Source organism: Malus domestica, chromosome 13 (genome assembly GCF_042453785.1).
Source record: "Malus domestica chromosome 13, GDT2T_hap1".
NCBI lineage: Eukaryota > Viridiplantae > Streptophyta > Magnoliopsida > Rosales > Rosaceae > Malus > Malus domestica.
Window position 1 is genome coordinate 424,573 of NC_091673.1, and position 18,969 is coordinate 443,541.

Genomic DNA, 18,969 nt, shown 5'->3' on the forward strand with positions numbered 1-18,969 from the left:
GATAAAGTGAATATTATCATGATTGATATTTTAATGTAAAAATATGATTTTTCGTTAAAATAAACGGTATCAAAAGCTTTTCATTAAAATTTTCTATTCTAAATTGACCAAATTTTAATGCATCCATAGGCGAATATCGGTAATCAAATTGTCACTATTCAGGTGATCAAAATACCTCTGAATTGTTTGTACAAACCACAAACCAAGGGGTTGAGAGAAAAGGAAAACAAAACATGGACAACTTTTATATGTAAACCAAATAAACAACGCCAATCAAAGCAGCTCAATGGCCACCGTCCCTCACCAAACACAATAAGATGAAACTAAAACTTCGGAACAAAAAAAAACCCATAAATACACTTTCCCAAAAGAATCCAATCTACAATGTCAAAAAAGAAATAGAGCGGAGCCGGGCTGAATCTACAGGACGGTGTTAATATGTAGTGCCTTAAGCAGCGAAGTAGCCATTTGTTTTACCAACACTTGGCCACCCAATCTTTGCCCATCTCTGCGTTCTTCTATTAGATTTTGAAGCTTCTGAGGCAGATCATTCTCCACAATCAATTGCTTTGGCCGCGGGTGGTGCTCATAAACAGCCTGCCAGTCAGATTTATAATAACATTAACAATCGGAAGCAAATTAATAGCTTCTGGAATAGTAAATGATTCCCAAACCTTTATCAGTTTAAGAAGATTTAGACGGGCAATAGCATCCTGATGGTCGAGTCTTGTGATAAGCAGCGGTGTCAAACCATTAACAGCTAACGTTGTATTAATTCGAGATGATTTCCTGCAAAAGAAGAGAAGCAGTCGTTATGTCCACAAAGGAAAAAGGGGAGTTTTGTAAACCTAAAGATAATGAAATCTTCCAGACAGACACATGAAAAAGGGTTGAAATTTCAACTGCCAATTATAATCAATCAATAAGTTTATATGCAGAAGGTTAAAAAGACAGTAATCAATTTTAAGTAAATAGAGTAGATATGTAATCGCATACGTGATAATTTTCAAAAAAGGCTCCAATATGTGCACGAAATACTGTTCTGGACAGCACTGGAAGAATTTCACCAATTTCTGAACTGCATCCTTTTTCAATAATGCTTGTTCCACCTTCCGGTTGTCATTGTCATGAGCCAAGCACACAGCAATCGAATCCAATGCAGTCACAGACCAAAGTTCATCCTCAAGAAGGCTTAGGTAAACATCCAACCCACCATGAGCCCTTAGTTGCTCCCTCGAATTACGTGATGCATGAGCCATATCACACAGTAAAGGCAACGCATATTGTTTCAAAGGAGAATTAGACTCAATAAAGTGCATTAAGTGTGGAATTATTCCAATCTCAGCTGCTTGTTCCTGTCTTCTCTTGTTAATCTTACACAGATTGAACAGGGCATTGAGTACCTAGAAAAAATATGAGAACAACGCAGTTAAAACTCAAGTCATTTTATGTTAAGAAGTTTCCTTTCTTATCATCAACATTCTATGTAGAGTTAATATCCGCACAGACTAAAATACTCCACATTTAAGGACAGAAGGGGGTCACACATATTTCGTTTCAATCAACGACAACAGTAAGATGCACAGCTTACTAGCCAACAATCTATTGTTAACGTTACAAAATAGGAAAGATTGCCCACCTCATGATGTATTTGAGATACAAGAGCTCCTTCTTTAAGTTCCAGATTTGGAATCAAATATTTAATTGCTTCTGCCCGCTGAAGATTCTCTAAGCAGTTTGGATCAGTTGACAAATGGTTTACACACTTCAGTATCTGTACAATGACAGAGCACCAACATTATCAAGGTTACAATAACATAAATCAATGATGAGTTGGATTAATGGAACTTTTTGAAAGTACCTTCAAAAGAATAGGGGGCTCCACCCTATTGAACATCTTGAAGAGACGGCTGAGCAAACTTTGGCTACACATGTATGACTTTACAGTAGTATCTGCCTGTGCAAACTCAAGCAGAAGATCAGCCACCTTTTCTAGGTATTCCCTCGCAACATCTGCATTCAATGTTGAAACCATGTGGGAAAGTAAACCTGATGATGTTGCACTGCCTGGTCTAGCATTTAGAACTCCAGAACCAGAAAGTACTCCAGATGCTGTCTGAGATGCTATGCCAGAGGTGGAAGCAGCTCCTTTGATAGATGCTAGTGTTCCCATCTCTTTATTTATCGTTTTATGAGAAATTCTAGCAGTGGAATCAACATTCCCATTTTCTCTACCACGTTGAGAGACGTCTGCAAAATAATGAAGAAATCAATTATACATGGGAACAGATGAAATAGGCCCACCTAATTTCCAGGGCTATAAGTAAGTAAAAAACATTATGGAAAAAGAAAGCAACTAAAATTGATTTTTGGTACAATTGTGTTCAATAGGAGTGGGAGAAAAACTTGTATTTGATTCATTAGGTCCTAACACGAATAGAGCCGGTCACTATATAGTTCACAGAATATAAAACTTGAAGATTCCTAATGACAGACTTGTTTACAGGTTATAAAGTTAACGACTAATTAGATAAAGACTGTTACCAGCAAATTCGGCCATCAGGAAATCTAATTCTCCATTTGTCTTCTTTTCATTAGAAGCATGTAAAAGGGGCCATATACTTTCATGTCTCTCCAAACCTGGCAGGTGGCGTACATACTCGAGCTGACCAGAAAAGCGTCTGGAAGGAGGCTCTTTATCTAACAAGCTAAGAAGGGGACGAACTTGCTCCTGTTGAGTAGTTACTGTTGTTGAAAACCCATTTGATGTACCTTCCATCATTTTTGGAGGTCTATCTGTGGATGCCCTACTAGAAGAATTGGCAGGTCGCTGCTGCCTGAGGTCTAGATCTCGAGAGCTAGTTGAAGGTTCCTTGGTTGTAATATTTACTACTTTGTCTACTGATGATGAGTCTGTCAATTTAGAAGGAACTGAAGCTTCCACTACCACATTGCTAGATTGAGCTCTATCAGTATCTAGATGAAGATATCTTGGATCTGATTGATCGGCATCTGATCTTTGAGAGTTTGAAGTTGAAGCCCATGCAGGTTCTGCTGTTCCAGTTGACAAATGAAAATCAATCATTCCATGTCTAACCTTGGAGGGATCATGTTGATCAGTTGTAGGAAGCGGTGTGTCACTCTGAGAAAAAATCGGATGACCAGAATCTAATGAACCAGACCGTGGGCGCTGAGCTGAACCTTCTAGTGGAAATCCACCCCCGGCAGATATGGAAGCTAGGCGGGTTGCCTCATTCAAGCTATGAAGGGTGTTAATGAGCCTCAGGAGTATTCCATTCTTTGCGGCTATGCGACAAAAATCATTTCTAGGAGTTGACCGCTGAAGCTTAAAGACTTGCCACATACCATCAATTGCTAGATGAACCATTTCCCTGGATAGAAAGAAGTCTAATAAAAATTTGACAGAAGTATTCTTAACTATCCATAATAAGATTGAAAACAGAATACATTTGTTATTCAGTCACAAGCAATCCTCACAGCCAAATGGTCTGATTACTTCAAAACAGGAGTTCAGGTTTCAAACAATTAAAAATGTCCTCTGGCATTACTTCCATGAGAATAACCACCCCACCCCACTTGAAGAGAGGGAGGCCACAGAAAGTTAGCTAATTTTTTATTAGGTTACTTCAAAGTACTTGTGTCATTGTTTGTAAACTATCGAAATTGACCTAACAAATTAACAGCAACAAACAGGGAAACCTACTAAGTACCAACCTGAATTTTGCATAGTCAGCCTCTAAAAAGCCCACCAAAACAGGTATTCCACGGCAAGCTATGAACATTTGCAATGTCAAGGCGCTGCACAAAAAATCCTCGATGTCAACCTCAAGCTCGATTTTCTGGTGAATAATTATGGAAGAAAACTATGACTAACTACAGAAGGGAGCACAACCTTGACTGACAAAGTTGCTGTAAGAAATAAGCTGCTTCCATACGAATTTCCCGGGAATGATTAGGAACCGCAAAGCTCATTATCACTGGGATCTGTCATATAAGTTAGCAATAAGAATTAAAGCTGCATAACTAATACCTAACACGAATGTCTAGACCATACAACTCTCAGATAGAGATAAAAGACCAAGATAGAGGGAATAAACAAACAAGATGTGTGTGCTTGTGTAATTGGAAAGTCAACTGAGCAAATTGAAGCAGACATTAGGCGTCCAAAATATTTTAGTCCAAGTGAGGCAGTTGAATATGGCATCATTGACAAGTATATTCTTCAGTAATAAGAGCTTTTGATCATGAAGAGATAAGGCAAGATGAGCTACAGACACTTGTCCAGGGATTTTAAAGTTGAGCACAAGGTTTTCATTTTAGAGATCGAAGAGAAGTCTTTTGGCGAGAGGATTAGGGTAACAGAGAGAACGAGAGCCAGAGGATATCAGATATCTTTTGACTTGGGTTGTGCAGCATGGATCACTGATCAGTTAAAGGCGGCCATTGACACGGGCGGACTGAACTTCTTCAGAAAATACAAGGGTCACAACTATCAGTTTTGGGTTGAAGGATTTCAGAACAGAAACGGGGAGGTCCTTGTTCTTTCCAAAACTGAAAAGGATGGTTTTGTCAGAAATATCTTCGTTCCGAAAGGTTTTAAAGGCATTGGATGGAGGAATCTGGAAGAGCTGATGTCTGAGATCCTGCGAGGGGGAAAGAAGACGGGGGCTACAATGAGGAAGGTGAATCGGGTTGGAACTAAGCCTAGGAGAAATCTTTTGGGCGGCGGCTTTCAGGGCTCATACAGGGATGCAGTCATTGGAGGCAAGTCGACGTCAACTGAGGAATCCACACGGAGTGCCAGAGAGGATTTTTGGAAAGAATACACTTGGAATCAGAGGACTTGCTCTAAAGAATCTTTCAGTTGGGGAAGTGTTGTAGTCTGTGAAAGAAAGGTGGTGCATCAATCCTGGAGGGAGGTGGAGACCTCACTTCGAAATCTTCTGGGAACGGACATCAGACTCTCGCCATTTCAATGCAACAAAGCACTGTTTGTTTGCCAGAACGAGGAGGAAGCAAAAAAAATTGCACTACTTGGAGCTATAGCCATGAAGGAGTATCCCGAGGTGGAACTGGCGGGGTGGTGGGAGAGTTTGAATTCAAATAAAAGACTGGCGGTCAGTTATGGAGGTTGGGTTGCATTGGAAGGTTTACCACCGCATCTTTGGACCAAAAAATTCTTCAAGGATATTGGTGAGGCTTGCGGAGGTCTGGCGGACATTGACCAAGCAACCACTAGTTTCGGTTTTCTGCTTGAAGCAAAGATAAAACTAAAAATCAACTTCACTGGTTTCATCCCTGAGGTAGTAGAAGTGGCTGACGGAGACCTAGTCTTCAGGGTAAGGATCCGGCAATTAACGCCAGCAAAAAGACCTATGCTTTCGGCTGAAGATCGGGGTAAATCGGAATCTTTAGTTGGGTCTCTGAAAAAGGATCAGCAATTACAAAGGATTTCTGGAATACATCATCCGGCGACGGCTGAGCTTGGAAAGGCAGCTCACGCGACGGGGACTTGCGCTAGCTTCCGAATCGGCGTCTTCGACTGCCCAGTCACCATCGGATGTGACAGAAAGCATGATCACAACAGGTCTGTGACTGTGGGCGCGAGTTACGAGGAGCATGCAAACCCACTCTATGACCTTACTTTTCCTGAAAGTGAGCGTGGGACGCCATCTCAAGAACAGGACGGGACAGCTACGGCGAGTCAATCAATAGAAGCGGCGGTAAATGAGTTTTTAATGATTTCGAATTTGGAAGGAAGCTCCAGTATCATGATTTCTCCGGGTAAAAGCAAAAGCTTGGAATTAGATGGGAAAGAGGATGGCGGTGGCTCTAGTATAGAGGAGGCACATATTTCAACAGGAGGGGAGTATTTTAATGGAACAAGAGTGGAGATATTCACTAGAAATAGTGTAGATCCATGTGACGGGAGCAGGCCCAATAAAAACAACTTTTTTCCAATTAAACTTGATGGAGTGGCGGGCCTTGATCCACAAAGCCCAAATATTGGAGATAACATTGTGGTGAGCGGGCCTATGGCTGCCAAACATTTATTTACAATTATAAATGGTAATTCGGTGGGCTTCGACCTACATTGGAATGGGTCTGGCGGTGGCCCAATCACCCTAACTACTCACGGGCTGAGATCTCATCATCAATCCGAAATGGTCTTTCTGTGTAAGTCTTTAACGTTTTCGAACCCGCTTGCGGATCTAAGGCTGCCAACTATAAGGAATACTGCGCCACAGTATATGGCTTTGGGCGATCCCCAGCAACTTCGGGCCATGGAGTTCTACGCAGCAGGCGCTCCAATCAGACCTTCCTGGAGCATAAGTTCGAGTTTCTTTGGGAGATTTGGACAACACGACAGGGGCGGAAAGCGGCTAAAGCTTCTTCTACCACATGATTTTGGCTCTTGTCAGAATCATCTAGAATGGCCTAGTCCGATGGAAGCCTTGTCTTCTAACCTCACATTCAACGATTCAGCTAGTGAATCAGAGGAAGACCTGGAGTGTGAGGCCGATGATAACATTGTCCGATCACCGGGCGGGTCGAGTGAGAAGAATTCAGCAAATCAATGGTGGAGAAGGTTGGAGGATTTTGGCATGGATTCGGTTCAATTGTTAGACAGTGACGACGAAGATTTCTTCGCTCAATCTTCTGTCGCTGATGGGGAGGAGGATGCTTACTCTCAAGAGGAAAAAGAAAGATCTGACGATTTTGAATTATCCTGTGAGGACCTCCACAACCTCTTCATTGATTCAAATTTGGAAGCAGTGACAAAGTTGGAGGAGGCAACCAATCACGAGGAGCAGTCTGTTACTGAGGAAATAGGAAAAAACAAGAAATTATTAAAGTACAGTAGAAGGAAAAAATTGGCAGGAGCATCAGCCAATCGTGAGGCCAAACATCTAAGTTCCAAATTTTTGTCTAAAATGAAGGTTTCCTTGTTTCCGTTGAAAAGGTCTCTATTCCAAGAAACGAAGAATGGGAAAGTCAGAAGAGGCAAAGGAGAGGGTGGTTGTAAGGGAGAAAACAAACTTCACAGGGGCACTAGTAGTGTTAATGAAGATAATTAGTTGGAATGTTAGAGGATTGGGAAGTACACGGAAGAGGCTAACATTGAAAAAACAATTCCAACGGTTACAGCTGGACATCATCATACTACAAGAAACTAAGAAATCAGTGATTGATAGAAGTCTTGTGGCTAGCGTGTGGGGAAGCAGATATAAAGAGTGGATTTTTGTCCCTGCTCAAGGAAGCTCAGGGGGCATAGCTGTAATTTGGAACACAAAACACATTTCTGTAACCGAATCTTTGGTCGGTGTTTTCTCTGCATCAATAAAAATTAAGGCTCCCAATGGGATGGAGTGGTGGCTATCCGGAGTCTATGGTCCATGTAAAAATAGAGAGCGGAGGGAGTTTTGGGAAGAATTGGCGGGACTTTATGGTATGTGTGGAACAAGATGGTGTATAGGAGGAGATTTTAACGTGGTTAGATTTATAAATGAGAAATCAAACGGGGGGAGGCTAACCAAAAGCATGAGGAATTTTAATGATTTCATTCGAGAGACAGAACTCAAGGATTTGGATCTACTCAATGCACAGTTCACTTGGTCAAATCTCAGAGAAGAACCTGTGTGTCGAAGATTAGACAGATTTTTATGCTCTACAGGTTGCGAAGATATCTTTCCTGAGGCTAGACAAACGGCATTGGCTGGGATATTTTGAAGGAAGATATAATGAAGATCATGGAGGAATTCTTTGAGAAAGGGATAATAAATGCAGTGACGAACGAAACATTCATTTGCCTAATCCCAAAGAAGTCAGATTCTTTGAAGGTGACGGACTATAGGCCCATCAGCTTAGTAACTGGATTGTATAAAATCATAGCGAAAACACTGGCTTCAAGATTGAAGGAGGTTTTGGTTACCACTGTCTCCCCACATCAGGGGGCGTTTGTTAAGGATCGACAAATTTTGGATGCAGTCCTCATTGCAAATGAAGTGGTAGAAGAGATAAGGCAGAAAAAAGAGAAGGGATTGGTGCTCAAGATCGACTTTGAAAAAGCGTATGATCATGTTGAATGGAGATTTCTGGAAGAAGTACTACAAAGAAAAGGTTTTGGCAATAGATGGAGGAAATGGATGCAAGGATGTTTATGCTCTGCAAATTTTTCTGTTTTGATCAATGGGAGGCCTAGGGGAAAATTTCAAGCTTCAAGAGGACTAAGACAAGGTGACCCACTATCACCCTTTCTCTTCACCTTAGTAGTCGATGTTTTGAGCAGGTTAATGGAGAAGGCTCAAGAAAATGATCTCATCAAAGGTTTGTGTATCGGGCAAGAAAAGGTGGAGATCTCTCATCTTCAATTTGCAGACGACACCATATTCTTTTTGACGGAAGATGAGGAAGTTTGGAACAACCTATTACAAGTGCTCAACTTATTCTGTTCAGTCTCAGGACTGAAAATCAACAAAGCGAAGTGCTTTTTGGCAGGAATAAATTCAGAAAGTGAGAAATTAAATAGGATGGCAGATTCTTGGGGTTGCGAGGTAGGATGTTGGCCTATAAAGTATCTGGGATTTCACCTTGGGGGAAGGCCAAAAGCTATAAGGTTTTGGGATCCAGTGGTAGAAACAATGGAAAGAAGACTTCAAAGTTGGAAGAAGGCTTTCCTATCCAGAGGAGGTAGATTAACTCTAATTCAATCAGTCTTGGGAAGCTTGCCGATTTACTATATGTCATTGTTCAAAATTCCCTGTGGGGTAAGAAGACGTCTAGAAAAATTAATGAAAGGGTTTCTCTGGGAAGGCGTGGAGGAAGGTAAGAAAACCCATTGGGTCAAATGGGAGTTAGTTACTAAAAACAAGGAGGAAGGAGGTCTAGGGGTGGGGAATTTGAGGAATCAGAACGAAGCACTATTGGCTAAGTGGTTGTGGAGATTCCCAAGGGAGTCTCATTCCTTATGGCACAAGGTGATAAAAAACAAGTATGGGCTACAAGTTAATGGATGGAATGTACTTCCTCCAAGGAGGGTTTCAAGTCGTAGCCCATGGAAAGACATTTCGAGTGGTGCTCATCAGTTTCTTAGTTGTTGCAAGTTTGAGGTGGGCAATGGAGAGAGGGTTAGGTTTTGGGAGGATGGGTGGTTAGTAGGGGGACCGCTGAAGGAGCAATTCCCCAGATTATTCTTATTATCGAGGAAGCATAATCATAACATATCTAGCTTTGTGGAAGCTTTGTCAAGTTCCTTGAGTTGGAACTTTGATTTTAGGAGAAATCTGAATGAGATGGAGATAGAAGAGGCGGCCAGCTTATTACAGAAAGTGGAAGTGGTTCGCTTGTCTCCATCAAAAATGGATAACAGAAGGTGGAACCTAGAAACTTCAGGTTTGTTCACATGCAAATCCTATCGGTCATTACTGAGCAACAATGGGATTGTGCACTATTATCCACCCTACTCTCAGATTTGGAAATCAAAAGTTCCTCCGAAGGTTAAAATACTTGTATGGCTTGTGGCCAATGGGAGTCTCAACACTTGCGACAAAATTCAAAGGAGAAACCCTATGATGTGTTTATCCCCACATTGGTGTAGTTTATGTAAAGCTAAGGAGGAGAGTGTAAATCACATCTTTCTTCATTGCTCCTACTCGATACAACTGTGGTGGAAACTGTTTCAGGAGGTTAAAGTAAGTTGGGTCATTCCTAAAGGGTGTTTTGAGCTACTAAGCACCAATTTCAAGGCACTTGGAAAAGGGAAAAAATCCAAAGCTTTGTGGGGTTGCCTGGTATCGGCAATTTTCTGGAATATATGGCTGGAACGCAACAAAAGGATTTTTGAAGACTATACTGGAGTGGGGGCAGAAGTACTTTGGGGGAGAGTTAAATATTGGGCATCTTTTTGGGCTTCGGTTACTAAAGAGTTTAATAATTGCTCTCTATCTCAAATACTGTGGGATTTGTTAGCAGCAGTTAAGTGAGCTTGGTCTAGAATTGGCTACTGTAGCCAATTCCTATTAGGATTTTCCTTTCTAATTTGTTGGTGGACTTCTTATCCACTTCTGTGTTTTTCTCTATTCTTTAATAAAATTGTTTCTTCTCAAAAAAAAAAAGATGTGTGTGCTTGTAAAGAAAACTGATTCACTTTTCAGTGCTGCCAATATCAGTCCTACTGCCATGGTCAGAGACAAGCAAGATGCAACTGCAGAATAACAAAACATTAAAACTCACCAAACCCACGAGACAAGCATTTTCTTGGAAATCAGTATTATCTTTGATTATCTGATTTATAATTTGAAGCACAGAACATATAACCTGCAAAAGTGGGAAACAACAATCACATACAGCTATCATAAAGCTAATTGAAAAGTGGGCATCCATCTTTTGTATTTCTCATTAACATGACCAGAGAGGTAAAAAAAGGATCCACATACTCGAGTTTTAGGTACTTCAAGCAATTCCACTAGAGGGATCAAACCATGCTGGGTAACAAAAACAATTTTCTGCTCTGGGCGCTGATGGAAGATAGCAATGAGTTTCTGACAGGCAGAGACAATAACATCTTCTGTTTCATCTGGTCTCAATGACCCAACCAACCGGCTGAACTCAACAGCCTACCAAACAAGAAATAGCAGAAATTATTTCCACGTCAACAAAAGGCAGACAAATACATATAGGATTGGTGTGATGCTTCTGCTTTACAATTTGTGCAGCAGATACTTTACGGCACAACACTGCACCAATGTCACTCATTTGAGAGTGATAATAAAGTTACTGTATCTTTCATACATTCCTGTTTCTTATCCCAAAAAAAATGAGACTCAAAACATCTGCAATTGTTAACCTCAGAGGTGCAGATTTATAGTCATAAATTCTTCAGAGACTTGTAGATAGTTAGAATTTAATGCACTCCATATAAGAAAAAGGAAAATTATCACAGATCCTTAAATCTGCGGGAGAAAACCACAAAAGAAATGTGAATACCTGTAGGGGAAATAGGTTTTCTCCAGGCATCTTTTCGTCGAAAACCTAATACACAGAAACATATATAGTAAAAGGTGTCAGAGATGATGAGTCAACAAATTAAAAAAAGGACTCAACATTTGAAACATACCAAACCACCAATATCAATCACATCATCTTTGAGAACACCCATCATAAGCTGTAACAGGTTGCCACCACTGCCATTAGCCTGACCCATTTCACTCTCCATTTGTTTTTGAGCAATTGTAGCTCTCAACTTTGTAGCCAGGTCGCCTTTCCCAGCATCATTCCCAGGTGTATTCCCTTGGTTTGAATGTGACATAGATGCAGATGTCGAAGCCTCAGTTGCCCTATCCTCTGGATGCTTATCCAATGGATGAAACAGATCATCCAAGGAAGCATCTCCCGGAGTATCACTAAATTTACTGAGTTCATTACCTCCCAAAGAAACTGGCATCTTGGCAGCCTTCAAAATGACAGACACAAATCTAGGATTAAGAGATATGAGAGATTGAAGGTAAAGTAGGAACAATCTCTACACAGGACTTCAAAATGTGACAACAATAAATATTACCCAAAATAGATACCACCAAACCAACACCACGCATAATATGACCAGCAAGTAGTTTGACAAAAATCAACATCAACTACTGCAATCTCACCTTTTGAAAACTACTATCCTGATTTCTTGTTCCGAAACCGAATGCTCTATAACCAACACCTTTTCCTCCTTGTTTGGCACTTATATTTTTAGTCATTAATTCAGGAGATCTGACCTCACCATTCACCAGCACTGCATCATGGTTGCTAGTATGTGGTGGCTCGTCAAGCTCAGTTGGCTCAGAGGCAGCCAATTCCTTAAAAGATATTATGCCAGAACCATTTTGCAAAGATGACTTTTCATGGATAGCTAATGTGGGAACTTGATCTGTCAGATCATCTTCTAAATTATCCGTCTTCTCCTCAACAGATTTTACATCTGAAGCAGTGTCATCATCAGATTTTCCCATATCAGAAACCTCAGTTGATAATAATTCTTTCCTAGAGTCCTGAAGTTCAAAAAGATCCAAGTCACTGGTAATACAAGAAAACTCAAAAGCTTAAATTAAAGAACTCTACCGAAAAATTAAGCCTGTAGTTTGTGAAAAGGCAAGGACTCTCACTGCTTTAATGGTCGAAGCAGCTGCTTCAACTTTCTCTGCAGAAGGACGTCCACTAGAGCCCTGATTATCTCCATTGGAAATTTCTGCATCTATTGAAGCATCTTTTCTGCAAAACAACTGGGTTTTTTTAAAATGAATTACCAAACAACAATCCGAATAAGCTAAAAGCTCTAATAAGAGAACATCTAGTGAAAAATACTACAAAAGAAGCCAAGACAGCCCAGAAAAAAAAAACTGTGTAGATGAACTTCATACACCAACCTTAGAGTTCCACTATGACGAATTGAAGATTGCAATGCTCGCCGGCAGTTTTGTATCCAAGGGTGAGAAAGCAATGTCTTTGCATCTGGCCGATGCCTAGCATCCTAGATAGGAAACAAAAACGCTATAGATGAATATAATTAAGTTACAAATAACCCACTTTGAGTAGTTCACGAAAGATTCCATCAAGGCTAAGACTTAGGGCAACAAGTTAACCCAAAATAATCTCCCTGTGAAACACCTAATAAATTTCTTATCCTTTTTTTATATGTAATGCAAGGCTGGACAAGGATATAAGTTTGTTTATACCTGAAATCACCTCATTATTTTTTATGATCCAAATAATGCGTAATACAAGACAGAGGACAATGATAACAAGGTAAGAAATTCTAAATCTAAATTCCATGAAACTTGACCATCTATCTGTGGACTTAAAATACTTACGAAGCTCAGAAAAGAACAATGGAGTAGTAAGCAAGAATATCTCTGCCTCACCTTCTTAAAGCACTGACCCAGAAAATCAGTAATGTCCAGAGATAGGCTGTCAGGTATGGGAGGACGCTCATCCTGAAAGAATTGAGGCAAAGGGAAACAAGAAAAGAACAAAACTGTCAACGCTGCCACTCAATGTTAAGAAAATGAGCATTATTGGGAATTGTTTACATATGACAAGAATAAAGGCAGGGGGCAAGAAAAAGCTTCAAACTGCAAGCTGACACAATTTTGAGGGGTACCAGATATGAATGATCACTTCAAAATCAGCAGTAATGCACCTTTGCTCCTCCTCAAAAGAGAGTATGCCAAACAAATGGAGCAAATTAGGGAATAAATGAAAGTTAAACACACCTGAACAATACGAAACAGTGCTGGCATAGGCTGTAGATCATAGTAAGGAGGTACGCATGTAAGAAGTTCAATAACAGTGCACCCAACACTCCAAATGTCTGAAGCAGCACAAACCCCCGACATTTCAATCACCTAAAAGACAGTTCAATTCCATCAAATTAAGGCCTCTCATTCGCATCTTCATTACTGGATCAAAATCATTATTTTTTTCCAGCACACAGTCTGCGTGTCATGCAAAAAACAATTTCATTTGCCTGCTTGCATTCGTGCCCTGGCATGCATGATCATGCTAGTTTTAACAAAACAAATACTGAGTTCCTCTTGCTCCCATATCCTAAAGGCAGGCCTTCTTCCTTGATTATTATTTTGATTAATTAGTATAATAATTAGCAACTATGAAATGCCTCCAGTTGCGATGGTAATGAGTTGGCTCTGTTTCAACCAAAAAGTTATTACAGGGAATAATGGTAAGATTGGTGGTTGTTTGGAGTGTATGGGCCTAACAGAGCTAGAGAAAAGGGTGCACTTTATGTGGTTCCAGGAGGTGCACAAATGTGGAAATTCCATATGGCAGGAGGAATTGCCTGTACAAGTATCTTTCTTCTCAACATCAAAAAAGAAGGAGAAAAAAAAGGAAAAGAAAAAAAATAATACCTCTGGGGCCATCCAATATGGTGTTCCAACAACTGAATGTGTATTAGCATCCGCCTCAGTCAGTTTTGTCGCAACACCGAAATCAGCTAGTTTCACAAGTCCCTGAAAAGGATGCCTCATACAGATCAAGAAATACAATAAGTTATTACTAAAAAGGAAAAGGTACACAAGCAACAGATGGTAGATCAATATCTTTGCACCCTTGATATCCTGATGGAACAAATACTTTACAAGAACATGATGGTAACCATCTATGAAAACTCGTCTAAAAAAAATGAGAAATACACATGTAAGTCACCTCTTTAGTTGTCAATATATTTGCACCCTTGATATCCCGATGGATTACGCCCTGTTCATGTAAATATACTAACCCCTCCAGAACCTGTATCATAACGAATTTCAAGTCCAAATATCTAACTTGCATGCGCCTACACATACAAATAACAAACTGCAAGGATATTACAGAACCTGAGCAATGTACACAGCTACCAATGATTCTGGGAAAGGTCCAAATTTGTTTGGCTTGATAATGTTTGCAAGTGAGCCATTCTCCACATATCTACAAGTATAGCAATCAAACATCACACAGTTTTCTCAATAGAGTTTCCACATGAAATATTGGAGAAAAATTACGAGCTCACTTACTCTAGGATTATGTGAAGATGAGTCTTTGTCTTTAAGGATCCAAGGTACTTCACAATGTTTTTGTGATTTAAATTCTGCAAAAGTGAATTTAATTCCCTAAGCATTGCACTCAGCATGCATCTCATTCCAAAGGCATTCAGAATGTCTGGTGTTAGCAGGTTAGCAAAGGGAAACTCAGCAACAGCATTTCAGAAGAAATGCATCAAACCACTGTATACAGTGGAACGTGTTGACAGGGGCCAAAATTTCAATCAGCTTTCACAAAAACTTTAATCAACAAGAAGAAAACCTGCCAAAAACTAGAATTGACTACTATTGTTTTACAGGATTCTGACAGAAGGATAAATTTGTAAAATAAGAGGGACGGCTATAGGCTAGAGTCACAAGTACATAGAATTCTCAGAAAGTAGATCTGCAACAGGTGCTGACATGCAATAATGGGACACGAGTTATAGTAAAAAAAGAGTTCAGCTTAAGGTAAATAACTGACATCAGAAAAGCAAAGACGACAAAAAAGAAAGAAAATGTACCTTGAGTAAATCAATCTCTTGCTAAAAAGTCACCGCATTGTACGACCAGAGAAGCAATCAAAAGAAAAAACAGCACCCAGTGAGCCAAATTAAAGTAGTGTAAACTGGAAACAACATATGCGGGAGATATGGTATGCTTGAGTAACACAAAGAAATCATAATTTTGATTTTTATGAATTTGCAAAATAATAAAAATTTAAATCCTCTCAAATGGCCTTCAAGATGAGCCATATCTACATAAACAAACATATACACATATATACAATTAATTGACATAGAACTACCCCAAAAAAATGTGATATTTCATTTCTATTTCCTCCATAGTTATTTGTAAGAACATGTAACAACTACCACACAAGGGAAAGCTGTCCAACCATTATAACGTTGAGATCCTCCTGGGCAATATTCTCCAAAGAAACTTGTTTAATAGCGACAAAGTCCCCATTCTCCAAATCCAAACCCTTGTAAACTCGACCGTATGCTCCCTTTCCAATCTCATCTCCAAGCATCTACACCAAAAATATTCACAAAATTCAAAACACGAATAACATGAAAAGATTTGCCGGATATCCTAACACCTTATCTAGACGTTGATGGATTTATCTTTTTTTTTTTCGAAAGAGAACTTGTTGGACATGTTTTCTGCCAATGCCAGACTAAGAATTAGAGCAATAAAGCATTCCAGTTTCTCGGAAGCCAAATGGAGGGGAGTGTCAGTGAAAACCAACAAACCATGAAGCTGAAAACCACAACATTTGTAACCTCTAAACAGTTCGACTCGAAACGCTCAGTTAGGAAAATGCAGGGAACGAAATACAGACACTATTGATAAACAAAAACCCTAACCCTCAATTTATTTACCAATTACTGCGGAGAAAGAACAAAACCGACATACATACATATGCACATTCTAATCCCAATATCTTCATTCAGTCACATTTCTAAGCAGCCAAACACAAATTACACATTGCCTACGGAAGAAACTGTGAATTGGAAAATTGATCTATCTATGAATTTTCTTACGTATTTGTTATCGAGCGTCTTGGATTTGTGGAAGTGAGGCGACGCCGCTTGCCGAGACATCTCTGCGGAAACGGCTTACCGATGAGAAACCCTAGAGAAGATGATGGTTCATCAGAACAAGTAAAGCTACAGCGAGGGACAGAATTGGAATTGGAATCATTAATGGATAGACTGCCGGAATTCTAGGAGGGAGGGGAGGGAGCAAGGCTCCGACACGTAGAGAGAGAGAGAGAGAGAGAGAGAGAGAGAGAATGTACGGAGGGAGTGAGGGTGTTAGCATGACATAATCATTAGGAATTAGGATTAAGGTGGTGGTAACATGACATGATCATCATGTCATCTTCAACAGAAGGAGGGTCAAAAGGCTCCCCTTAAACTTACCTAGCTCTGCAATAAATTATATTTTAATGAAGAATGTTAGGCTATATTTTATATCATCTTCAACTAATGGGGACAAAGGGCCATAGGACAAACATAGCCTTTTGACAAAAAAAATAGTTTCCAACCGAGAGGCCAATGGATCATAGGCCAAACATAATTTATTATTTTAATTAAATTAAACTATTATATTAAAATAATATTTTCGAATATATTTTGAGTATCATTTGCCGCCAAATTAATAAGCATCCAAATTTATTATCTTTATATAATCTCAATAATTTTTTGGATATGATTTCGAATGACACATGTTGCTAACGTGAGTAACTCTCCACATTTCTTATCTTTATGTAATCTTAATAATTTTTCAGATAGGATTTCGAGTGACACGCAAGGACGGAGCTATAAATGTTTTTGACTGGGGGAGTCCTAAAACAACCAAGTAAAATAATGGGTGTTAAGTTGTTGAGGGTCAGGTACAATGAAAAATCTCTAAATTAAAAAGTTAAATTTTAAATTGTACTGCCACAAACGAATGGATGAAGTAAATTCATATAAAATACTTTGCAGAGTAAAATTTTTATATCAAGTTATGATACTTCATCGATTGAATCCAATCTATTTATGAAACCCCCAGTTCAATTGAGTTTGATTTAGGTTAGAAAACGTGGAATATTCGGAACCAAAATCAAAAATTTAATTGTTGTTTTAATTGTCATGACAATTTTTTTCATCGCCCAAAAATATGAGTGGGGGCGGATGCCCCATCTGGACCTTAGGTAGCTCCGCCCTTGGTGACACGTGTTGCTAAAGTGAGTAATTCTCCAGATTTCTTATCTTTATGTAATCTTAATAATTGTTTGGATAGGATTTCGCGTGTCACTTGTCGAGATGTAATTGGTTGTGCAAATTTTAGATAGGATTCTTATTTACGTGACACTTCTTATCTTCAGCTTTTAATGTTGTAGGAATGGTGTAGGTATTTATAGGAAAAAAAATATTTTTTTTTAAATTCGTCCAAAAATAATAATTCTAACAGTAACTTGACGGCAGCATGACATTAGCTAGCTGTTGCTAGATGGCGTCATGATGACGCCAAGTAGACGTTGGCATTCAAATGGGATGAGCTGAAGGGCTGACAAAATGTCAGTTTGACATTTTGGAGCTAGAGGGCTTGACATTTTGCAGCTGGAAGGGTTGACAAATGTCAAGCTTGACATTCTGGAGATGGATGGCTAGCAAAATGTTAAGCTTGACATTCTGGCACTGGAGGGTTGGGCTGGAAATGGCCAACCCGCTGGCCTGATTTGGGTTCGATAGGGCCCACAAACTCTTTGGCCTAACCCTCGGTTAGAGACGGTTTTCGTGTCATTCTTAGTTATTTTTAACCCTGTGACCCTTTGACCGGGTCGGATGGAGATAGCCTAACAACCAATATCTATTTGAAATAAAAAATTAAAATAAAATAAATGGTAATCAACTGAGTATGAGCACTCCTGCGGGCCTGCCTCCTGGAGCTCCAACTCGCGAATGATGAGATGGGCAAAAGTGGACACCAGAGGGGACACTTCTGTCAATTAACGACTTAAAAAGAGAGGGGAATGCTCTTTTATTTTGTTACAACCAAAATTCTAACTTTTCTAGAAACCACCTCCTCATAGTTTCACTTAAGTTTGATTCTCGTAAAAGATAAATTTTGAATTAAATTATTACTAGTTCATTGTAAGACTAAGACTATCATCTTTTCCTTAGTATATATAATATAATATGTTAAAAAAAAAAAAAAACCCACCTTGTAATATAAATATTGAGAAATGGTAGGAAATCTAACTCTACGTCACTTGACAATTTAACATTACTTTTCAAAAGTAAGAATCTTCATGCACTCTCAGCGCGGAGACTCGGAGAGTCCATAGAGAGTCACTTTTGATAGATTCCCATTAACATTCTATTCAAAAGTCCTTATATTAAAGGAAGATGATTCTATCCCCTCCTAATCTTTTCTCTTCTTTCTCCTCCTACTTGAACGGTTACGATTACGCCACGTCAATATCTTATATTGATTTTTTAATATAAACAATAAGACGAAAAAACAAAGCGTGAGAGGAGAGAAAAAAAGAGGATGAGAATAAGAGGAGAGAGACTTGTCTCCCCTCCTATATTAAAATCGCCAACTATGATTATTTTCTCTATTACGTGGAATGCGCAAATACCAAAAAGCATTCCATCAACTTTTTCAACCAAAAGAACGAAATCCTTACATGGAGGAAATCTCATATCTCATTAATGTGGTTTAATGATGGGAGAGATGGACATATAAACAATGTCCACACGAGAGACTTAAGTGCCACAAGTAGACTTGCATTTTGAACCGACCCGTTAACCCGACTCAACCCGATCCATTAATATTAGTATTTGAGTGGATGTTTAACGGGTTGGATCGTTAACGGGTGAACCCGTTA

At 39.4% G+C, this 18,969-nt stretch overlaps 1 protein-coding gene across 1 annotated transcript; it reads right to left on the reverse strand.

The window, feature by feature from the left end:
* Nucleotides 1-222: 222 nt before the first annotated feature.
* LOC103423836 (MAP3K epsilon protein kinase 1-like) lies at nt 223-16,428 on the reverse strand. The gene is made up of 24 exons (XM_029091801.2): nt 16,130-16,428; nt 15,481-15,615; nt 15,107-15,127; nt 14,577-14,650; nt 14,400-14,490; nt 14,230-14,313; nt 13,932-14,033; nt 13,278-13,409; nt 12,927-12,998; nt 12,432-12,535; nt 12,171-12,276; nt 11,670-12,056; nt 11,138-11,473; nt 11,008-11,052; nt 10,458-10,637; nt 10,255-10,338; nt 3,914-4,005; nt 3,736-3,819; nt 2,545-3,392; nt 1,862-2,250; nt 1,640-1,774; nt 997-1,403; nt 675-789; nt 223-597 (listed from the first exon to the last, which is right to left on the reverse strand). Exons 1-24 carry the CDS (start codon nt 16,187-16,189, stop codon nt 421-423), a joined length of 4,260 nt encoding a protein of 1,419 aa, XP_028947634.1. The 5' UTR covers nt 16,190-16,428; the 3' UTR covers nt 223-420.
* Nucleotides 16,429-18,969: the final 2,541 nt, after the last annotated feature.

What these genes read in the sequence shown, in the direction of transcription:
- LOC103423836 (XM_029091801.2), bottom strand. Translation starts at nt 16,189, where the DNA reads ATGTCTCGGCAAGCGGCGTCGCCTCACTTCCACAAATCCAAGACGCTC. An exon ending in TGATTGATATTGGTGGTTTG is followed by an intron (nt 11,053 to 11,137) that starts GTATGTTTCAAA and finishes TCTGTGTATTAG; the next exon opens with GTTTTCGACGAAAAGATGCC. An exon ending in ATGCTTGTCTCGTGGGTTTG is followed by an intron (nt 4,006 to 10,254) that starts GTGAGTTTTAAT and finishes CTTATATGACAG; the next exon opens with ATCCCAGTGATAATGAGCTT.